Source organism: Pantherophis guttatus, chromosome 7 (genome assembly GCF_059756535.1).
Source record: "Pantherophis guttatus breed Tessera chromosome 7, ASM5975653v1, whole genome shotgun sequence".
Lineage (NCBI taxonomy): Eukaryota > Metazoa > Chordata > Lepidosauria > Squamata > Colubridae > Pantherophis > Pantherophis guttatus.
This window is the reverse complement of record NC_142069.1, coordinates 85,513,862-85,534,440: the sequence shown is the minus strand read 5'-3', so window position 1 is coordinate 85,534,440 and position 20,579 is coordinate 85,513,862. Positions and strand designations below refer to the sequence as shown.

General features: G+C 41.4%; 1 protein-coding gene across 3 annotated transcripts in view; it reads left to right on the top strand.

Annotated features, from left to right (window-relative positions):
- Positions 1-20,579, top strand: part of RELN (reelin) — a 382,634-nt gene that overhangs the window by 303,631 nt on the left and 58,424 nt on the right. For all 3 annotated transcript variants that reach the window (XM_060692666.2, XM_060692664.2, XM_060692665.2), the window contains 8 exons: positions 281-365; positions 3,125-3,307; positions 4,747-4,918; positions 6,456-6,558; positions 6,989-7,218; positions 10,352-10,572; positions 11,559-11,706; positions 14,918-15,176. In XM_060692666.2, coding sequence (XP_060548649.2) covers positions 281-365; positions 3,125-3,307; positions 4,747-4,918; positions 6,456-6,558; positions 6,989-7,218; positions 10,352-10,572; positions 11,559-11,706; positions 14,918-15,176 — 1,401 coding nt within the window. The remainder of the gene's footprint in view (positions 1-280; positions 366-3,124; positions 3,308-4,746; positions 4,919-6,455; positions 6,559-6,988; positions 7,219-10,351; positions 10,573-11,558; positions 11,707-14,917; positions 15,177-20,579) is intronic.

Genomic DNA, 20,579 nt, shown 5'->3' with positions numbered 1-20,579 from the left:
CTTTCTCTCCCTTTTTGAAAAAATATCAAAAAAAAAGAAGTGTATAGGCCTGCAAGGACACAGATCCCTCCCTTAGCTGCTGCCTACTGCCATACCCCCCAAATAATGGGAAATTATTAAACTGGTCACTTCACTGTTCACCCTAGTTCCAAATCATTATATAACATTACTTTAGTAGTTTTGAAGAAGGGTTTTAAAAGAATGTACTGGACTTGCTTAGCAGAAAAGATGTTATTTAACTCCATGAAAAGTAGTAATACTACCTATTTTCCCTATACAGGAAGGGCTGAGGATGCTCGTTTCAAGGGATTTAGACTGTACAAATACAATGTACATTCAGTTTTCGTTCAGATTTTTAGCCAAAGGTAAGTATTTTAAAGAAATATTTTTGGAGTTCCGTTTACCACTGCATAACAAAAGTTGTTCTCCTTTAGCCAGTTTTGATGGTTGCTCCCTGCAGTTTTCCTACCAGGATTTTTCAGAAACGGTTTGCTAAAGAACGAGCTGGTTTTGTGCTTTAGGCGAAATTAGAACCGGCTGTTTTCTGGTTCTTATCCTGATGCCTTAATCACTACACGAAACAGGAGTAACGATAAATTAATATAATCCAGTGGTGGGATTCAAGTAATTTAACAACCGGTTCTCTGCCCTAATGATTTCTTCCAACAACCAGTTCGCCAAACTGCTCAGGAAATTAACAACCGGTTCTCCCGAAGTGGTGCGAACCGGCTGAATCCCATCACTGATATAATCCTTGCTGAGTCCAAAAGTGAAGTTAGTTCACAAGCAACCCATTGTGACTCAGAACAAAGACACAGAGACAGTGACCTAATGAAGCTAGAAAGATGTTACTTGTGTTGTAATACCTCCAAACTGTAGTATGTTTCCCAGAAATCTGTGGGGATTAATACTAAATTTCATACTTATTTATACTAACATATATGCCAGTGATGGCTAACCTTTTTGTTGTCCAGTGCCAAAAGCAATGTGCGTGTGACCCCCCGTGACCCCTGCGTGCAGCCCGCTTTCCGTGCATGTGCGCCAGAGGTGGGTTTCAGCAGGTTCTGACCAGTTCTGGAGAACCGGTAGCGGAAATTTTGAGTAGTTCAGAGAACCGGTAGTAAAAATTCTGACTGGCCCTGCCCCCATTTATTCTCTGCCTCCCAAGTCCCAGCTGATCAGGAGGAAATGGGGATTTTGCAGTAACCTTTCCCTGGAGTGGAAGGGAATGGAGATTTTACAGTATCTTCCCCTGGAGTTGGGTGGGAATGGAGATTTTACAGTATCCTTCCCCTGCCATGCCCACAAAGCCATGCCATGCCCACTAAGCTACACCCACAGAACCGGTAGTAAAAATTTTTGAAACCCACTACTGATGAGTGCACGACAAGCCTCTCCATGTTCCCCAACCCACATTCATGCGCGCTTGATTCCCTGCATGCACCCCACCCCCCATGCAACCCCACACATGCACACAAGACCCCCTGTGCACCTCCATGCATGCACATGCATCTCCCACATGCATCTTGCTCCTACCCATGCGCAGCAGAGACCTGAAAACCAGCTGGCTGGTGGGAGGTGCGCACGAATGCATAGTGGAGCTGAGCTGGTGCGATGGCTCTCATGCCCTCAGAGAGGGCTTGGAGTGCTACTATACTGTTAACTTAGCACTAAATCACAGATTCCAAAAGACTCTTTGGCAGAAGAAACTCAGAAATGGCTCAACTCTTCATTGCAGTCAAGAATGAGGCCCTATCCGAATATTTGTCTTCTGCAAGATAAAACTATCAAAGCCTCTTAGTTAGTTAGGTCTGTGCTCTTGAGTTTAAACTCCAGAACTTTTTCTTCCCAACTCTTTGAATTCATGGATCCTTGGCAATTTGACTTTCTCAAATTTAGATTCTCGCTTGAGAATTACTAATTTCTGCCTTCCTAGATTTAGCTCTTAACAGAACCTGGCATCAGTTAATCCAAACTGTTTTGCTTCTTTGGGATTTCATCTTATCGTAAAACTTTTGCCTGAATCTGTAGTTTAAACAGAAAATTGTCTCACCCCAAGGCTACAACAGGCTTGCTGATTTTCGATAGGCAAAATTCCTCTTTGTGGGGGAAAAAAGGGGGGTTCCAGACTCCATATCTTTGAACAGAACAATATTTAACATTATGTCATATTTTGGGGGGGGGAAATTCTGACATACGGAGTACTTTAAGGTACAGAAAACAAAAAGATGGCTGCTTCTATTAATGCAGATTCTTTTATTAATGCAAAAATAGTCTATCTCCCTCCATATATACCAATAACTTGTACCATCCTCAAAAAATAAGCCAAAAACATCAGAATTTGTTGCATTTTAAAACCTGTGTTGTATTATTGACCACTATAAAAAGCCAACACAGTTCTAGGTTGCATAAACAGAGGGATAGAATCAAGATCACGTGAAGTGTTAATACCACTTTATCATGCCTTGGTAAGGCCACACTTGGAATACGGCATCCAGTTTTGGTCACCACGATGTAAAAAAAGATGTGGAGACTCTAGAAAGAGTGCAGAGAAGAGCAACAAAGAGGATGAGGGGACTGGAGGCTAAAACATGAAGAATAGTTGCAGGAACTGGGTATGTCTAGTTTAATGAAAAGAAGGACTAGGGGAGACATGATAGCAGTCTTCCAATATCTCAGGGGCTGCCACAAAGAAGAGCGAGCCAAGCTATTCTCCAAAGCACCTGAGGGTAGGATAAGAAGCAATGGGTGGAAACTAATCAAGGAGAGAAGCAACTTAGAACTAAGGAGAAATTTCCTCACAGTGAGAATAATTAACCAGCGGAACAACTTGCCTCCAGAAGTTGTGAACGCTCCAACACTGGAAGTTTTTAAGAAGATGTTGGATAGCCATTTGTCTGAAGTGGTATAAGATTTCCTGCCTAGGCAGGGGGTTGGACTAGAAGACCTCCAAGGTCCCTTCCAACTTTGTTATTTTAAATTCTAAATTCATATAAAGACTATTTTAAAAAACTAAATCAACTTGATTTCATAGTTCGACACCAAGGTAAGCTTCCGTAATTGATTCATCTTGTCACTGTTGTCAATGACGCCGTCAATGACGACGTCTTCTCTTATGTTTCAGGTACCCCGGAGAGATCTCATTCTATATTGCTCCAGTATTCCGTCAACGGAGGAATCACGTGGCATCTGATAGATGAGTTTTACTTCACCCAAACAACCGATGTCCTTTTCATTAACATCCCGCTGCCGTATTCAGCGCGAAGCAGTGCTACCCGTTTTAGGATCTGGCAACCCTACAACAACGGTATAGAACGAAGGATCTAAATTTTGATGGCTTTGAGATACAGCAGAGGTGTCAAACTCAAGGCCCGCGGACTGGATCCGGATTACGGGGTGCTTAAATCTGACCCACAGGGAAAAAGCAAAAGACCGGCCTGCGGCGCCCCGGTTTAACGAGCAAAGTGCTGCAGGAGGCCATCCAGGCTGAAAATGGGGCTCGTCCCCCCCTGCACCCCATTTTGGACAGCAGGGTGATGCAGGAGGCATCCATTCCATCTCCCTCTCCCGGCCGGCCCGCAGAGGAGAACTACAATGCTGATCTGGCCCTCAACGAAACTCAGTTTGACACCCCTGAAATACAGGCAGTCTGGCGACCGGTTGCTTAGCAACCAAAGTTACAACCGAACTGAAAACAGGGGATTTACGATCCAGGTTCAAAGTTCTGACTGTCGGGGGCCTGTTTCATGGTCACATGATTGAACCTTGGTTGCTCAGCAACAGGGTCGCATTGACAGCCATTTGCAGAGTCATGTGATCACATGTCTACGTTTTATGACACTTTTGTCGAAAACCGGTACTTATTTCCAGTTTTTGGCAAAACCACGCCTTAGTGAACCATTGGCTCACCTGACAACTACGGTGCTCAGTTAATGACAATCATGGTGATTCACTTAACAACCGCTGCATAAAAAGTTTTAAAATCGACTGTTATGGCATATGACTGTGATGGGCAGGCTCCATTACCGTCATATGTTGAGGATTCCCGGCACATTATGATTCAATTTGAGCAGCAAGCAAAATTCAGTGGCATGTTCTTAATGACAAACTCAATGTGCTTGAGCTAATGTTTATTTATTTATTTATTTATTTATTTATTTATTTATTTATTTATTTATTTACTTATTTACTTATTTATTTATTTATTGGTTTGATTTATATGCCGCCCTTCTCTGGAGACTCAGGGCGGCTTACAATGCATTAAGCAATAGCCTTCATACTTTTGTATATACCTGCTTAGTAGGGCTTTCGCCTCCCCAAGCGGTGTTCTTTTTTATACAAAGTCAGCTTATTGCCCCCACAATCCGGGTCCTCATTTTACCTACCTCGAAAGGATGGAAGGCTGAGTCAACCTTGAGCCTGGTGAGATTCGAACTTGCAGTAATTGCAGGCAGCTGGTGCTTCTTAACAGCACTTTAGTCTGCTGCGCCACCACGGCTCTTTATGTTCCTAATAGAAAGGCATCAATTAAAGTTATCTCTTTATGTCAACCTATCATTATTAAGTTTATGATTTGGAATTTACACGTGAAAATATTACTAATCATAATAGCTTCTTAAAGTGTTTTTAGGAAGCACTTAGTGGCAACTAATTAACTATTCCATTGCATGCAATTATTTTAGAGTGGTTTCTAACGACTAGACCAGTCGTTATCAGGGTTTTATTTATTTTTTTTGCTTTTCCTAGGTAAGAAGGAGGAGATTTGGATTATAGATGACTTCATTATTGATGGAAATAATCTGAAAAATCCTGTGATCCTTTCGGATACCTTTGACTTGGGCCCAAAGGAAGACAACTGGTTTTTCTACCCTGGTGGCAACATTGGACTTTATTGTCCATATTCATCCAAAGGAGCACCGTATGTATTAAAATAAAAACATGAGTATGCATAGTGATATGTAGGAGTAGAGTGGAGTGGAATGTAATAGGAATAGGAATAGGAATAAGAATTCTTATTGTGGAGTGGAATGGAATGGAATGGAATGGAATGGAATGGAATGGAATGGAGTAGGATAGGATAGGATAGGATAGGATAGGATAGGATAGGATAGGATAGGATAGGATAGGATAGGATAGGATAGAAAATATGGAATTGAGTGGAATGGAATGGAATAGAATAGGAATTCCTATTGTGGAGTGGAATGGAATGGAATGGAATGGAATGGAATGGAATGGAATGGAATGGAATGGAATGGAATGGAATGGAATGGAATAGAATAGAATAGAATAGAATAGAATAGAATAGAATAGAATAGAATAGAAAATATGGTATGGAGTGGAGTGGAATGGAATAGAATAGAATAGGAATAGGAATTCCTATTGTGGAGTGGAATAAAATGGAATGGAATGGAATAGAAATAGAATAGAATAGAATAGAATAGAATAGAATAGAATAGAATAGAATAAGAATAAGAATAAGAATAAGAATAAGAATAAGAATAAGAATAAGAAAATAATAATAATGGAACAGAACAGAACAGAACAGAATAGATGGAATGGAATTAAATGGAATGGAACAGAACAGAATAGAAAATGTAGAATGGAATGGAATGGAACAGAACAGAACAGAGTAGAATAGATGGAATGGAATTAAATGGTATGGAACAGAACAGAATATAATAGAAAATGTAGAATGGAACGGAACGGGACAGAACAGAACAGAACAGAACAAAATAGAAGGTGTGGAATGGAATGGAATGGAATGGAATAGAATAGAATAGAATAGAATAGAATAGAATAGAATAGAATAGAATAGAATAGAATAGAATAGAATAGAATAGAATATTTGAAATGGAATTAAATGGAACAACCAGAACAGAATAGTCTTCATTTGACCAAGTATGATTAAATGCACAAGGAATTTGTCTCTGGTGCAGAAGCTCTCAACGTAAATGCAAAGCAATGGAGTAATAATAATAATCATCATAATAATTATACCAATAAGAGAAGGTAGTAGAAAAGATGAGAAGGATAATAACAATACAGCCGTACTACATGGGTAAATATGCTTAGGCATAAGACAGTACTATGAGGATCAGGTGTTCCAGCAGAGCGATGGCACAAGGGAAAAAAACCGTCTCTGTGTCTAGTTGTTCTGACGTGCAATGCCCTGTAGCAGCATCCTGAGAGGAGAAGTAGAAATAGTTTCTGTCCAGGATGCGAGGAGTCTATAGATATTTTCTCAGTCCTCCTTCTGACCCATGCAGTACACAGCTCCTCAATGAAAGGCAGGCTGGTTGCAATTGTTTTTTCTGCAGTCCGTTGAAGTCTGTGTGTCCATCCTGTTTGGTTGCTCTACCGAACCAGACAAGTTATCAACGTTTCAGGAAAAAAGAAGCGTTGACTAAAGTTAGTAATCCACATCATGAAATATATCACTTTTGCTCCTGCAACAGAGAAGAAGATTCGGCGATGGTGTTTGTTTCAAGTGAAGTCGGAGAGCATTCGATTACAACGAGAGATCTGAACGTAAACGAAAATACCATAATTCAGTTTGAGGTACTTACTTAGCGCTGCTTTCTTTTCTTCTTGCTATCCAAAGTGTTTTAAAATCTTTGCTTTAGCATTTCTCTGGGTATCTTGCATTTTTTTTGAAGGCTATGGAAGGATCATCTTAGTATGATTTATTAGTATCTAGGAACTGGCTAAACGCGGGACGCGGTGGCTCAGTGGCTAAGATGCTGAGCTTGTCGATTGAAAGGTCAGCAGTTCAGCGGTTCGAATCCCTAGTGCTCCGTAACGGTGTGAGTTCCCATTACTTGTCCCAAGCACGTAAAAAAATTCAAGTATTATGTAGGAAGACAGTTGTTTTAGTCCATAGTAGTAAAAGAAAAAATCAGGGATACTCAGTATCCTTGAGTATCCTTGAGAATCCTTGAGTATCCTTGAGTATCCTTGAATTCAACATAAAGGATTTGTTTGATTTCAGATTAATATCGGCTGCACGACAGATAGCTCCTCTGCTGACCCAGTGAAACTTGAATTCTCCCGAGACTTGGGTGCAACCTGGCACCTGCTTCTTCCTTTATGCTATAGTAGCAGCAGCTATCTCAGTTCTTTCTGCTCGGTTGAGCATCATCCAAGTAGCACCTACTACGCCGGAACAACCCAGGGCTGGAGAAGAGAAGTCATCCATTTTGGAAAGCTACATCTTTGTGGGTAAGAAATTGTTTTCTGCCTCACCTATTTTCTATCTCTATCTCTTATTTTTCCGCATTCTGTAAGCAAGGTTAACTGATTATATCTGCGTCAACGTTCCGACTGACAAACCCAACCAAAGCCAGCATGGTCGAGACGATCCAATCGCTGAATGCAAAACTTTATTGAGTACATCATTTTGGCACTGATGGGGGCAAAACCAGATCTGTCTAATTCCCGCACAAACCCACAAAATTAAAGTATAGAATTCTCCCTCCCCCTATTAATTCAGGTCACATTGTCCAATGGAGTGTCATTGTATTGTTATGAGAAAAACTCTGGTTTTGGCAAACACCTTCAGGTGGCCTCAATGACGCTCTAAAAAGAATGCAAATGACCAGCTGTCTGCAAGGGATATAAATCCAGGGGATTTAGCCGGTTCGGACCGGTTCATGTGAGCCGGATGTTAATTTTAATCTGGTTCACCGAATCGGCAGTTGCAAGGACTGGCTGACCGCGCCCACCCCATCCCACTACTCCCAGGAGTCTCCACACTGCCTGTTTTGGATGCCAGGTAAGTGCAGAGCCCACGCGGATGATTTGGGAGGGCGAAAAATGGGCCTACTGGAAGTCCGGAAATGGGCCCATTTCTGGACTCCAGAGGGAATCCGGAGCCCGGGGGAAGCCATTTTCTTTCTTTCTTTTTTAATTTTTTAATGTTTTATTATTATAACATAAAATGACACTACAAGACATACAATATATATATATATATATGTCTTCTTAAGTTGCATTTATATATATATATATATATATATATATATATATATATATATATATATATATATATAAATAAATGCATAAATCCCGCGTCATGTTAAATAAGTTAGTTAAAATGTTTAAAATTCTGGTTAAAATCCTAGCTTAAAATCTTCTAAAAATCCTTACCCGAGATTTTAATTTTTTGCATACACACACCTGCGAAAACTTAAGAAGATATACATATATATATGTATGTATGTGTATGTATATATATATTCTCTTAACAGCCATTTCGTGATGATCTTCTAGTATTTACATTTTCTCCCTTTTCCCTTTATATTATTCCAGTTTCTTCTTGTCCCCTCTCTTAATTACAGTATATTTATTAAGATCCATATTAATTTTATATTTTCTATACATTGACATATTCATTCTTTCCTTTTTTACATTTCACCCTCCTGGAGGCTCGACGAAAGCTTCTGGTGCCTGGGGAGGGCGAAAAACAGGCCTACCGGAAGTACTGGAAGTCTGGAAGTGGGCCCATTTTTGGCCTCCAAAGGCCCTCCGGTACCCGGGGGAAACTGTTTTTGCCCTCCTGGAGGCTTGAGGAAATCCTCCGAAGCCTGGGGCAGGTGAAAACGTTCCCCCCGGCCGTGGTGCAGGAGGCCAAGGAGGCCACGCCCCCATGGCCACGCCCACCCAGCAACCGGCCAGCGAACCGGATGAGAAGCGAAAAGTCTCCCAAGAAAAACCAGAAAGTCCAGTTGCCTCTTGAAAAAAAAAGCACCTTTCGCACAACCATCACCTGGATTGTTGAGAATCTCCACCAACGATCAGCATGCATATATCATCTGTGAGAGGAAGCATTTCTGCCGAGTGACAAATGCTAAAAAAAAATACAGCAGACCTTACAAATCCCTTGAAAAACTGGAGCAAAACTAAAGAAACACCTCCCACCCCGTTGTTTAATAATTAACCAAAATATTTAATTTTTAAATGCGAACATGCATTTTTTAATCGCCTTTTATCCCAGAATGTTTAGCATCCCTGCTGTTGCAAGTCACTTTCGCAAACCTTTTCTCTAATTTTCCAGCCTGTCAATCAAAGAAGAGAGCCAAATGCCTACCAGAGTTGTGTGCCAAAGCCACACAACTCCATACTCCATATTATAGGACTGTTGTTGTTTTCTTTGCCCGATTTTCAATGTTGATGAAGGACAGTTTATTTTCTTGCTACCTACCACAAGCCCCTCACACATACACACATACACATACACCCCAAGGGTGGGTTCTACTTACCTTTACTACCAGTTTGCACCGGGACTGCGTGCACGCGCTTCTGTGCATGCGCAAAAGCTTTTGCGCATGTGCAGAAACTTCCTGATGACATCCGGGTCAGTGGGCGGAGCCTCCCGCCAGTTTTATTACCGGTTCTTGCAAACCGGTCCGAACCGGGGGCAACCCACCACTGATACACCCTTGAGATAAGAATGTTCAGCAGTAGAAACAAATAGAATCATGCTCTTCACGACAACTTGCAGCAATGCAAAAATGTGTGTATATATTAAAAAAAAAACAATGTTAACCTAACACCAGCTCAGCTATAAAAGTAGAATGGCCCAAAACCCTCATTCCTTGTTTTTCTGCCCAGTGCCTTTCTGTAACGACTTACAGAACTTTCCAGAAGTTAGTAATAAACCATACAATGATAGGGTTGGAAAGGAAATATTACTGTATTTTCCATTTTATTGTATGCCGATTAGTGTACATTCAAAATCTCCTGGGAACAAAAGCAGGCCACATTTTGAGCCTAGTAGGCCTCTCTGCAGCCTCCTGGGAGCAAAAATGGGCCATGGGGTGCCCACGCTGCCCCCCTCCCTGTGCCCCATTTTGGGCCTAGTAGGCCCCCTGCAGCCTCCTGGGAGCAAAAACAGGCCATGGAGGGGATGCGCCTCCCCACCCCTCCCTCCCCCGCAGCCCGTTTTAGGCCTAGTAGGCCTCCCTACACTTACCTGGGAGCCAAAATGGGGCATGTGGGGACACCTGGAAGGGGGGGGAAGGGGCGGGGCCAGCCAGCAATTTAGCAACTGGTTCACCCGAACTATCCTGAACCGGCTGAATCCCACCACTGCCCATACTCTGTCACCAGGACAGCATTAAACGTATTTTGTCTTTTCTGGTGAAGGGAGAAATGATCAGCAGTTTCCGTTCTTTACATAAATTGTAAATGTATAAATTTGCAGCTTGAATCTTTTTCATTCCTTTTCTTGGCGCTAAAAGTATAAAAAGTTATTGGTTATGGTTTTGCTAGCATTGCTGCCACCTACGGAACGATCCTCAAAGCACATCCTATAACGCAAGATGATAAGAGTTAATGCGACTGTCTGTTTCAGCTTGGTGAGATTCAGATGGTACCAAGGATTTTATCCCGCTGGGTCTCAACCGGTGACTTGGGCCATTGACAACGTATACATAGGGCCACAGTGTGAGGAGATGTGCAGTGGACACGGCAGTTGTATCAATGGTAGCAAGTGCATCTGTGATCCTGGATATTCTGGACCCACCTGTAGAATAACCACCAAGAACCCTGATTTTCTCAAGGATGATTTTGAAGGTAGAGTACTAAGACCAAAGTGCTTCCATGGTGAAAGGATTTGCCAGTGACATCATCATTGCCTGGGGGGGTGCCCAGTTAGGGGTATCTTTTACGTCCCTGTGAAGGTGCCCATTGAAGTGGTATACATTTATCTACTCGTGGTTGCCCACTTTTGAACTGCAGGAGCTAGAGCGTGTGACGGGAGCTCACCCCGTCACATGACAGCAACAGAACTCGAACGCAAGTATGCCGATTATCAGCCCAGCATTGTAACCTAGTGAGCCATTCCACTCTGAAGGTATGGTGAGCGTACTTAGGTTTTGTGGGAAAAAAATGTCCTGGTGCCAAATCATCAAGATGAGCTCATTGGTTCAGGCCAAATGTTCCTTCCTTTATAGATATGTTAGTTTGACTGTTTTCATGAAGGCCTCATCAGTGAGTTACTACTGGTTCTGTGGGCGTGGCTTGGGGGGGTGTAATGTAACGGTGGGTGTGGCCAACTTTTTTTTTTTTTTACTTTTAAAACCATTTTTTCTACAACCTCTTTGGCGAAGAGGTTGTAAAAAAATGCTTTCAAAAGGCATGTGACAAGCAAAGCCAACGGGGAAGACAGATTCAGCTGACAATCATGTTACTAACTTAAGAACTGCAGTGATTCACTTAACGGTGACAAGAGAGGTCGTAAAATGGGGCAAAACCCGCTTAACAACTGTCCCGCTCAGCAATACAAATTTTAGCCTCAATCGTAGTTGTAAGTCAAGGACTCTCTGTAAAAAGGGAGGGATTGAGAAAGCAATTTTCATTTTTAATCGTCACTTTGTAAATAATAAATAAACATTAATCCAGACCGGCTAAATTTAATCCGCTGGACAAAATCAAACTTTATAGGAAATTGACCAAGCCATTTATTCATTTACGCTGAGATATCCCATGCAATTTCCAATTCCTAGCAGAAATGCCTCGGGGTCATTCCTAAAGCAATGTCTACCTCTGTTTGCATTCAGGTCAACTGGAGTCGGACAGGTTCTTACTGGTGAGTGGCGGAAAACCATCCAGAAAATGTGGAATCCTGTCCGGAGGGAACAATCTCTTCTTTAACGAGGAAGGGTTGCGGATGTTGATGACCCAAGATCTGGATTTATCCCAAGCTAGGTAACTCCCGTTTACAAATAGATCAAGTACAATTGCATTGACTCCTTTCTCTAGGGCCATGATGGCGAACCTATGGCACACGTGTCAGAGGTAGCATACAGAGGCCTCTCTGTGGGCACGTACGCCTTCGCCAGCTGTTCTTCTGGCTTCGCAGGCACCGGAGCGCTGGAAAACAGCCTGAAAACGGCCCCAAAAATGGCCAAAAAACAGGCTGTTTTTTGGGCCTTTTGCAGGCCATTTTTGGCGCCAGTTTCCGGTTGTTTTTTGGGCCATTTTCAGGCTGTTTTTCAGGCCATTTTCAGGCTGTTTTGGGGCTATTTTCAGGCTGTTTTTCAGGCCATTTTCAGACTATTTTTTGGGCCATTTTCACCCTGTTTTTCAGGCTGTTTTCAGGCTGTTTTTCAGGCTGTTTTAAGGCTGTTTTTCAGGCCATTTTCAGACTGTTTTTCAGGCCATTTTCAGGCCATTTTTGGGCCATTTTCAGGCTGTTTTTCAGGCCATTTTCAGGCTGTTTTTTGGGCTATTTTTCAGGCTGTTTTTTGGGCTGTTTTAAGGCTGTTTTTCAGGCCATTTTCAGACTGTTTTTCAGGCCATTTTCAGGCTGTTTTTTGAGCCATTTTCAGGCTGTTTTTTGGGCCATTTTCAGGCTGTTTTTTGAGCCATTTTCAGGCTGTTTTTTGAGCCATTTTCAGACTGTTTTTTGGGCCATTTTCAGGCTATTTTTCAGGCTGTTTTTTGGGCTGTTTTAAGGCTGTTTTTCAGGCCATTTTCAGACTGTTTTTCAGGCCATTTTCAGGCTGTTTTTTGAGCCATTTTCAGGCTGTTTTTTGGGCCATTTTCAGGCTGTTTTTTGGGCCATTTTCAGGCTGTTTTTTGGGCCATTTTCAGGCTATTTTTCAGGCTGTTTTTTGGGCTGTTTTAAGGCTGTTTTTCAGGCCATTTTCAGACTGTTTTTCAGGCCATTTTCAGGCTGTTTTTTGAGCCATTTTCAGGCTGTTTTTTGGGCCATTTTCAGGCTGTTTTTTGGGCCATTTTCAGGCTGTTTTTTGAGCCATTTTCAGACTGTTTTTTGGGCCATTTTCAGGCTGTTTTTCGGGCCATTTTCAGCCATTTTCAAAAGTTTTATTTATCATTCTATTCTTGTCACATCACCTGTTGGGAGATAAAACATGCAGGTAGTCCTCAATTTACAACCATTCAATTAGTAACCATTCGGAATTACAATGGCACTAAAATAAAGTGACTTAGAACCGTCTTTCACACTTAAAACTGTTTTAACATCCCACCGTCACATGATCAGAATTCGCAGCCACTTGGAAAGTGGCTCGTATTTATGACGGTTGCGGGGTTCCAAGGTCACGTGATCCCCTTTCGCGATCTTCTGACAAGCAAATCCATGGGGAGTCCAGATTCATTTTACAACCGGGTTACTAATTTGACAACCGCAGTGATTCACTTAACAACTGTGGCAAATAAAGTTGTAAAATGGAACAAAACTTACTCGGTTATCCACAGAACTTTTGGTTTCCATTGTGGTCCTAAATTGAGGGCTACCTGGAGAAGAGAGTTTCCTGTGAAATATTTTCTTTTTTTTCTTTTTTTTTTTACAAACCAAGCATCTTCTATAAATCTTTTCCAGTTGGCTTTATGGGTTTCCACACTAACGGGGAGACATCTCCTGTAGTATAAATAACTTTTTAATCTTAACAGATTGAACTCTCTTGCATACTAACTGCTCAGTAATGGGCCGCTCGACAGTGAACCATGTTTAAAATGTGGCGTTTATTGCCAAGATGTCTTTGGATACTTCGTTTTGGAGTTACAAAATATTTTCAAGCTTGCTTTGAACTGCCAACATTTATTTACGATTAATAACTGCCAGATTCTGAACAAGCTGGTGTTGAGCTATTTAAAATAGCAACTGTTAAATTCTAGCATCTTTTGCACCTGATTAGAAATTCTGTGATGAGTGAGGTTTAAAAAGAACAAAAAAAAGTATGTAAACTAGTTTAAAATTAAAGCTCCTGTTTACAAGTTACTGGGTGGGCTTGAAATTATCCCCCTCGGACTTTAAGCATCTAAAAAAAAAATCCTATTTTCTTTAAACATGTATTTTAACCCTCGGTATCTTGTGATGGAAAAATAGATTTAAAACTCTGTAAAAAATGCATTTTAATACGGCCTTTGTGTCTTCTGGACTTCTTTTATTAACATAAGGCTTCCCACTACTTCCTCTTCTGCATATTTTTCTTTTTCTCTGCTACAGGGCTTAATTTATATGTATTGCATTTTCCAACTAGACAGTAAGCTGTCCCTATAAAATGAAACCACTGGAAAAATACCTCATCGCGTTTTTGTGGCAAATTATCCCGCTTAAAAGCAAGAGGGCCGTGGCATTTGAATGCCTTCTGTGAAGTGATAGGAAAAAATGCCTGATTTTCCTTCTCTTGTGAATTCAGATAAACAATCCCTTGTTGAGAGCTGTCACTTTGTGCTATATGTATGGACCAACTCTAGCTTAAATATAACAGGAAAAAAATAAGAAGAAATGCCAGCTCCGTATTTACATTTTAAATGTAATAATGTTTTATTACGGATGTGAAATAAATTTTGGTTATCTGTTGAGCGTTATTCTTTGGCATGTCTTTGATCTCTGCAATTGGCCCTTCACTGTATGTACTCAATGAAGCAGTATATAATTCCATAAATCCTGTCTTGGAACTGTTACCCGTCGTTTTGGGTTTTACGAAGCTGCATTTCCATCTTCTGGAAAACTGGAAGATGGTATGTATATTAATAAACAAATGGATGTAGCTCGGGGCTGTGTGTTTTATGCTTTGTCTTTTATACGCTGCCAAGTTTCTGGGCTAAAATCACGAAATTTCAATGCAGATTCAAATTTAGTAGGACGTTCGCTCTATAAGTAAATCGGTCTATTTATTGATTCCATGCTGACGCCTGGAGGAAAAATAGCTTTAAAAAAAATTCTTTTGATGCCACTCTAATGGATAAACGAAATACAAAGAGTAAAAGCAAGTGGTGTATTAAAATAAAATGAGGCAAAGGCTTAAGCCACATTGATATATACCCAGCATAGCATAACAATATAGTGTTATTCATTGTGGGAAAAAAAGGAATGACTTATTGTCTTGTACAAGCAAAAGTAATAATATATTTCTTCTGATTTTGGGCTCTTTCGTGCTTAATGTAGATTTGTGCAATTCTTCATGAGGCTGGGATGTGGCAAAGCCGTACCCGATCCCAGGAGTCAGCCGGTGTTGTTACAATATTCCCTTAATGGTGGACTCCGATGGAATCTACTCCAGGAATTTCTCTTCAGCAATTCTAGCAATATCGGACGGTACATTGCTTTGGAAATCCCTCTAAAAGCTCGTTCTCCCTCTACGCGTCTCCGCTGGTGGCAACCTTCTGAGAACGGGCATTTCTACAGCCCTTGGGTCATTGACCAGGTAAGTCGTTGTTGTGACCTAGGCTTACTGAGTCATTACAATACACAATTAGTCCCAAAAAAACCTATTTTATTGTAACAGCTGAGAATTACTTTCATTCCCAGCTGAGTCCCAATTAGTTGCAAAAAAACTCTTTCGGAAGAAGTCCTTCGGGATAATCACCAAACTTTATCTTCTTTGATACGTTGCCAAAGGCCTTACTTGGCAAAGCCCCACGGAGTTCAGAAACAAACAAGAGATGCCGACTGGAAACAGAGTTAGCAACGTTGCTTTCCTGCAAAAGGCCCAAGTGTCTTTGTTTCTCTTTTAAGCCTTATGGGAGGAGCCAATCATCTCCTGGCCTTACTCCTGAGTCATCCCTTTTACTTTAGCTGCTCTTGCCTTCTGGAAGCTCTGCACATGCGTGCGCTAGGAACAGGCTCCTCCTGTTCCTCTGCCTCTCCGCTGCCTGACTTTGGGGGCTCCGGAGTCTGTGCATCACTCCCAGATGGCCCTGGCCCCATCTCTGCCTCCGACGCAGAGCCCTCGTCCAGGCCTTTCCCAGACTCCAGGACTGGCCCATTTTCCTCCCCAGCCTCCTCACTGTCTGACTCCGCTGACAGCTCCGCAGGCTGCTGGAGGACCACAACTGTCATCCTTTTTAGCTGAAAACATAAGACATGGTTAATCCCAATATTCAGTATTCTTTGTAGAGCACTATTGTTTATATCAGGGTTCCAACAGACACCCTAATTAAATCATGAGCCTCTGGAGCCAAGCTTCAAAAGAATCCAGTTATTTAATTAGGAGCTTCATGTCAGCACGTTCCCAAGTAAAGCCAGCTCTGACCCTACATAATTTATGCCCCAATGATGACCCTGTTTCCCCACTCCCACTAGGGTGTGTCATCAATCACATTTGCCAACGGAGCAATTTCGGGGGTTGTAGAGGTCACTCCCCTTCGGCTGCTGTGGGTAACCTTGGGATACAGCCTTGAGAGAGATAAGCATGGAATGTGCATCTGTCTTTGGCTGCCATGCCATTTTGCCAGTTTCCCACCCTTCCTGGCCTATGGCAACTCAAAACCAGGCCAGGGATGCTTTGCGAATTGACATTTTATTCTGAAAAAAATGAAGAGCTGAAAACAGGGTTCCATCCAGGATGTTTCTTTGCCCTTTATACTGTCAAAGATTATTCCGTTCCTAGATATTATTATAATGTCTAGCCTAGTGAAAGGAAGGACTAGGGGAGATATGAATAGAATTCTTTATTGGCCAAGTGTGATTGGACACACAAGGAATTTGTCTTTGGTGCATATGCTTTCAGTGAACATAAAGAAAAAATAAAATATATTCATCAAGAATGATAAGATACAACACTTAGTGATAGTCATAGGATACTAATAAGCAATCAAATCATACTAGGAAACAATAAAAACAATATAAGTTGTAAAGATACAAGCAACATGGATATAGTTGGGAAGAGATAGGTACTAGTAAGGATGAGAATAATAATAATAATACAGTATTAGTAGATAATTTGACAGTGTTGTGGGAATTAGTTGTTTAGCAGAGTGATGGCATTCAAGAAAAAAGTGTTCTTGTGTCTTGTTGTTCTGGTGTGCAGTGCTCTATAGTGTCATTTTGAGGGTAGGAGTTGAAACAGTTTATGTCCAGGATGCGAGGGGTCTGTAAATATTTTCCCAGCCCTCTTTTTGACTCGTGCAGTATACAGGTCCTCAGTGGAAGGCAGGTTGGTAGCCATTGTTTCTTCTGCAGTTCTAATTATCCATTGAAGCAGTGGTCCAATATTTGAGGGGCTGTCACAGAGTTGAGGGGGACAGCCTATTTACCAAAGCATCAGAAGGCAGGGCAAGAACCTTTCAATGATATGCAAGCTGACAATGATGGGAAATTGTTGCTGGGGGAAAAAAAACTTTTTAAAACCAATGGTGGGAAACTGTCAATCAGTACACGTGATGCTTTTTCCAAAGCACTTTGCATCAATTGTTTTTAATTCCCTCTTCTAAAGTCGCCTTTCTCAATGGTTTCTGCACGAGAAGTCAAAATCTGTAAGATGTTGAGCATCCTGATCCAAGCCCTACTTGTTTTGTAAGTGCATCACAATCGAGGCTGAGATTGCAACAGAGAGCACACAAACACAGACACTCCTCCCATGCTACAAATTTGTCAGGATGACAACTATAGTTTACATTTTTCAAAAAAAGGTAAAGGTTTCCCTCTCAGTAGAGTCCAGTTGTGTTGGACTCTAAGGGCACAGAGATCATCTCCGTTTCTTCGTCGAGGGAGCCAGCGCTGTCCGAAAACAATTTCCGTGGTCATTTGGCCAGCTTGAGTACATGCTGAGACACACAGAACACCATTACTTTCCCACCAAAATGATACCTATTTATCTACTTGCATTTGCGTGCTTTCAAACTGCTTAGATGGGCAGGAACTGAGGCAGGAACAGGAGCTCCCCCCATTGCTCAGAGTGCGGGTCTCAGAGGTGGGTTTCTACCGGTTCGCACCAGTTCGGGTGAATCGATAGTAATAGTGGTGGAAGGCTCCACCCACCCAAGTCATCACGCAAGTGAAGTGTGTGCACGAGCGCTCACAGTTCCAAACTGGTAGTGAAGGTAAGTGAAAACCACTATTGGTAGGTCTCAAACCCCTACATTAATGAATAGAATAGAATAGAATAGAATAGAATAGAATAGAATAGAATAGAATAGAATAGAATAGAATAGAATAGAATAGAATAGAATAGAATAGGAGAATTGGAAGGGACCTTGGAAGTTGTCAAGTCCAACTCCATCCTTAAGCAGGAAATTAATAATACTTAAGTTTTAATAGACATGGCTATTCAGAAAGTTATAATTCCAATACATCTAAAAACTACAGGTTGGGAAAAATTAAAGCCGATCCTACTGTGGCCAAGAGCTACTGTAAAAACAGTCTTAAGGAAGGAGTTGGAATAATTATGTTTTATATTTACATGTTGTGATGTTTAATTCTGAGCCATCTGCCTCTGCTTAAAATTCCCCAAAATATTTGGATATCAAATTCATGGCAGGAACAAATGCCAGCAATACAAATATATATTTTCCCCCTCCCTTTTGCTTACAGGAAGAAAAGTGATTAGAAGTTCACAGTCACTCACTGTTAATTAGATCTGATCAGAATAAATAATATTAAAGCGGTTTCAAAAAGTAGGCGAGTAATTAATTTTGACAAGGGGGGGGAAACAGTACCAGCACTCCTCGACTTACGACTGCAACTGAGTCCAAAATTTCTGTTGCCAAGTGAGACAGTGGTTAAGAGAGTTTTGCCCCATTTTACGACCTTCCTTTCTACAGTTGTTAAGTGAAGCACTGCAGTTATTAAGTTACCAACACTGTTATTAAGTGCATCTGGAACACAGCAACCGTCATAAATATGAGTCAGTTTCCAAGGGTCTAAATTCTTATCATGTGACCATGAGGATGCTACAACGATTGTAAGCGAGAAAAATGACCAAATCAGTTTTTTTCAGCCCCGTTGTAACTTTGAACGGTCACTAAACAAAACCATTGTAATTTGAGCACTACCTGTATGCTACTTTTCCATTCAGACTAAAAGCAACATTAAAGCATCTATTATTAATTTCAACCTGGAATTATTTGTATTATACCAAGTATTGAAGCTTCGTTCCCAGCAACTTTGATTGCGGTTCTATACAATTTAGAAGATCTTAAGCAACTTCGCAATATAATTACGGATAATAATTTGCAAATAATTCTTTGCTTACAGGGCATTAAGAGCCATTTATGGAAAATTTACTGCACCTCTTAATCTATTTAGGAGAGGCTCGGAGCAAAAATATGTTTGTTTTTTTTTAAATTGCCTCCCTGCGAAGCATATTTCGGGCTCCCATTTGTTTATGACATAACTTGTTATGTGGAATATCTGCTGTTTATAACTGCAGGCAATTTTTAAAAAATTAAATCATACTGAATGTAAGAGACAGTCAGCACCCTTTATTAAAACTCGGGAAAAATTACAGAGTAATTACAGAGCAAACGGTCCCTTGTTCCATAGCCTCATTCCGTTAATCTTTCAGCTTTATTCGATATTGAATAAAGAATAAACAGGCAATGCCTGTTTTAATCTAACTCTTCTTTCAATAACCTCTTTCTTTACAAAGAAATATCTCAATTTCTAACGTAGGAATGAAGGGATGTGGTGGCTCAGTGGCTAAGATGCTGAGTTTGTCGATCGAAAGGTTGGCAGTTCAGCGGTTCGAATCCCTAGCGCCGCATAACGGGGTGAGCTCCTGTTACTTGTCCCAGCTTCTGCCAACCTAGCAGTTCGAAAGCACGTAAAAAATGCAAGTAGAAAAATAGGCCCTACCCGAAAATATTTAAACGCATGCTCAGCTGGTCCCTGCCATCGCTTAGGTCCAGGATATCTGCAGGACCATCTCCTGCCTGCCTCCCACCGTCCTGTCCGCTCTCACAGGGCAGCTCTCCTCAGGGTACCGTCGACTAGACAATGTCGTCTGGCGACGTCCAGGGGTAGGGCGTTCTCTGTGGGCACCCCTACCCTCTGGAACGAGTTACCCACCGAGCTCCGGATGGCACCTGATCTCCGTTCCTTCCGTCGAGGCCTGAAGACTTGGCTATTTCAACAAATGGGCTGATTCAGATTCTTGGGTTTTATTATTTATTATTATTTGATTTTAACTGGTTTTAATTCGGATTTTAATTGTATGTTTTTGCTTTTGTTCGCCGCCCTGAGTCCTTTGGGAGAAGGGCGGCATATAAATACGTGCAAATAAAATAAATAAATAAATAAATTTCCTCTGGTTTCCTCCACACGCCCCAAAATAATAAGACCTCCCTGAAAATAAGGCCAAGTGCTTATTTCGGGATTCAAAAAAATATAAGACAGGGTCTTATTTTCGGGGAAACACAGTAATTTTTTGAAGCCTGAACAAAGCTGGATTGATTCCAGAGTGCTACCAAAATAGGAAGCATGTCTCTGATCTGTCCCCGTCTACACACACACACAAACACAGCCAGCCAAGGGTTAAGAAAGTACTTGGCACGCACACAGGTCATTATCTCAAACTTGGCAACAATATAAGCACCGTCTGCCAAGAGCTTTACTGCAACAGATAACATAAAATTACATACGCATTGCAAATAGTCCAGCAAAACAATATCCCTTCGGCAGCTTCAGGTGACTAGCCAAAGTTAGTTTTTGTTCGTCACGGAGTTTTACCAGCCACCACCCTCTCTTATATAGTCTCTAGGGTGTGGTCCAGTGACTCAGTTCTAATCCCTAGCACGCCTCCTTAACTGCTGCAACCGTTTATCACGCCTTCGTTGGCATGCATCCAGGAACGATGGCTCTCCTTCCTCGCTCTCATCCGAGACACCTG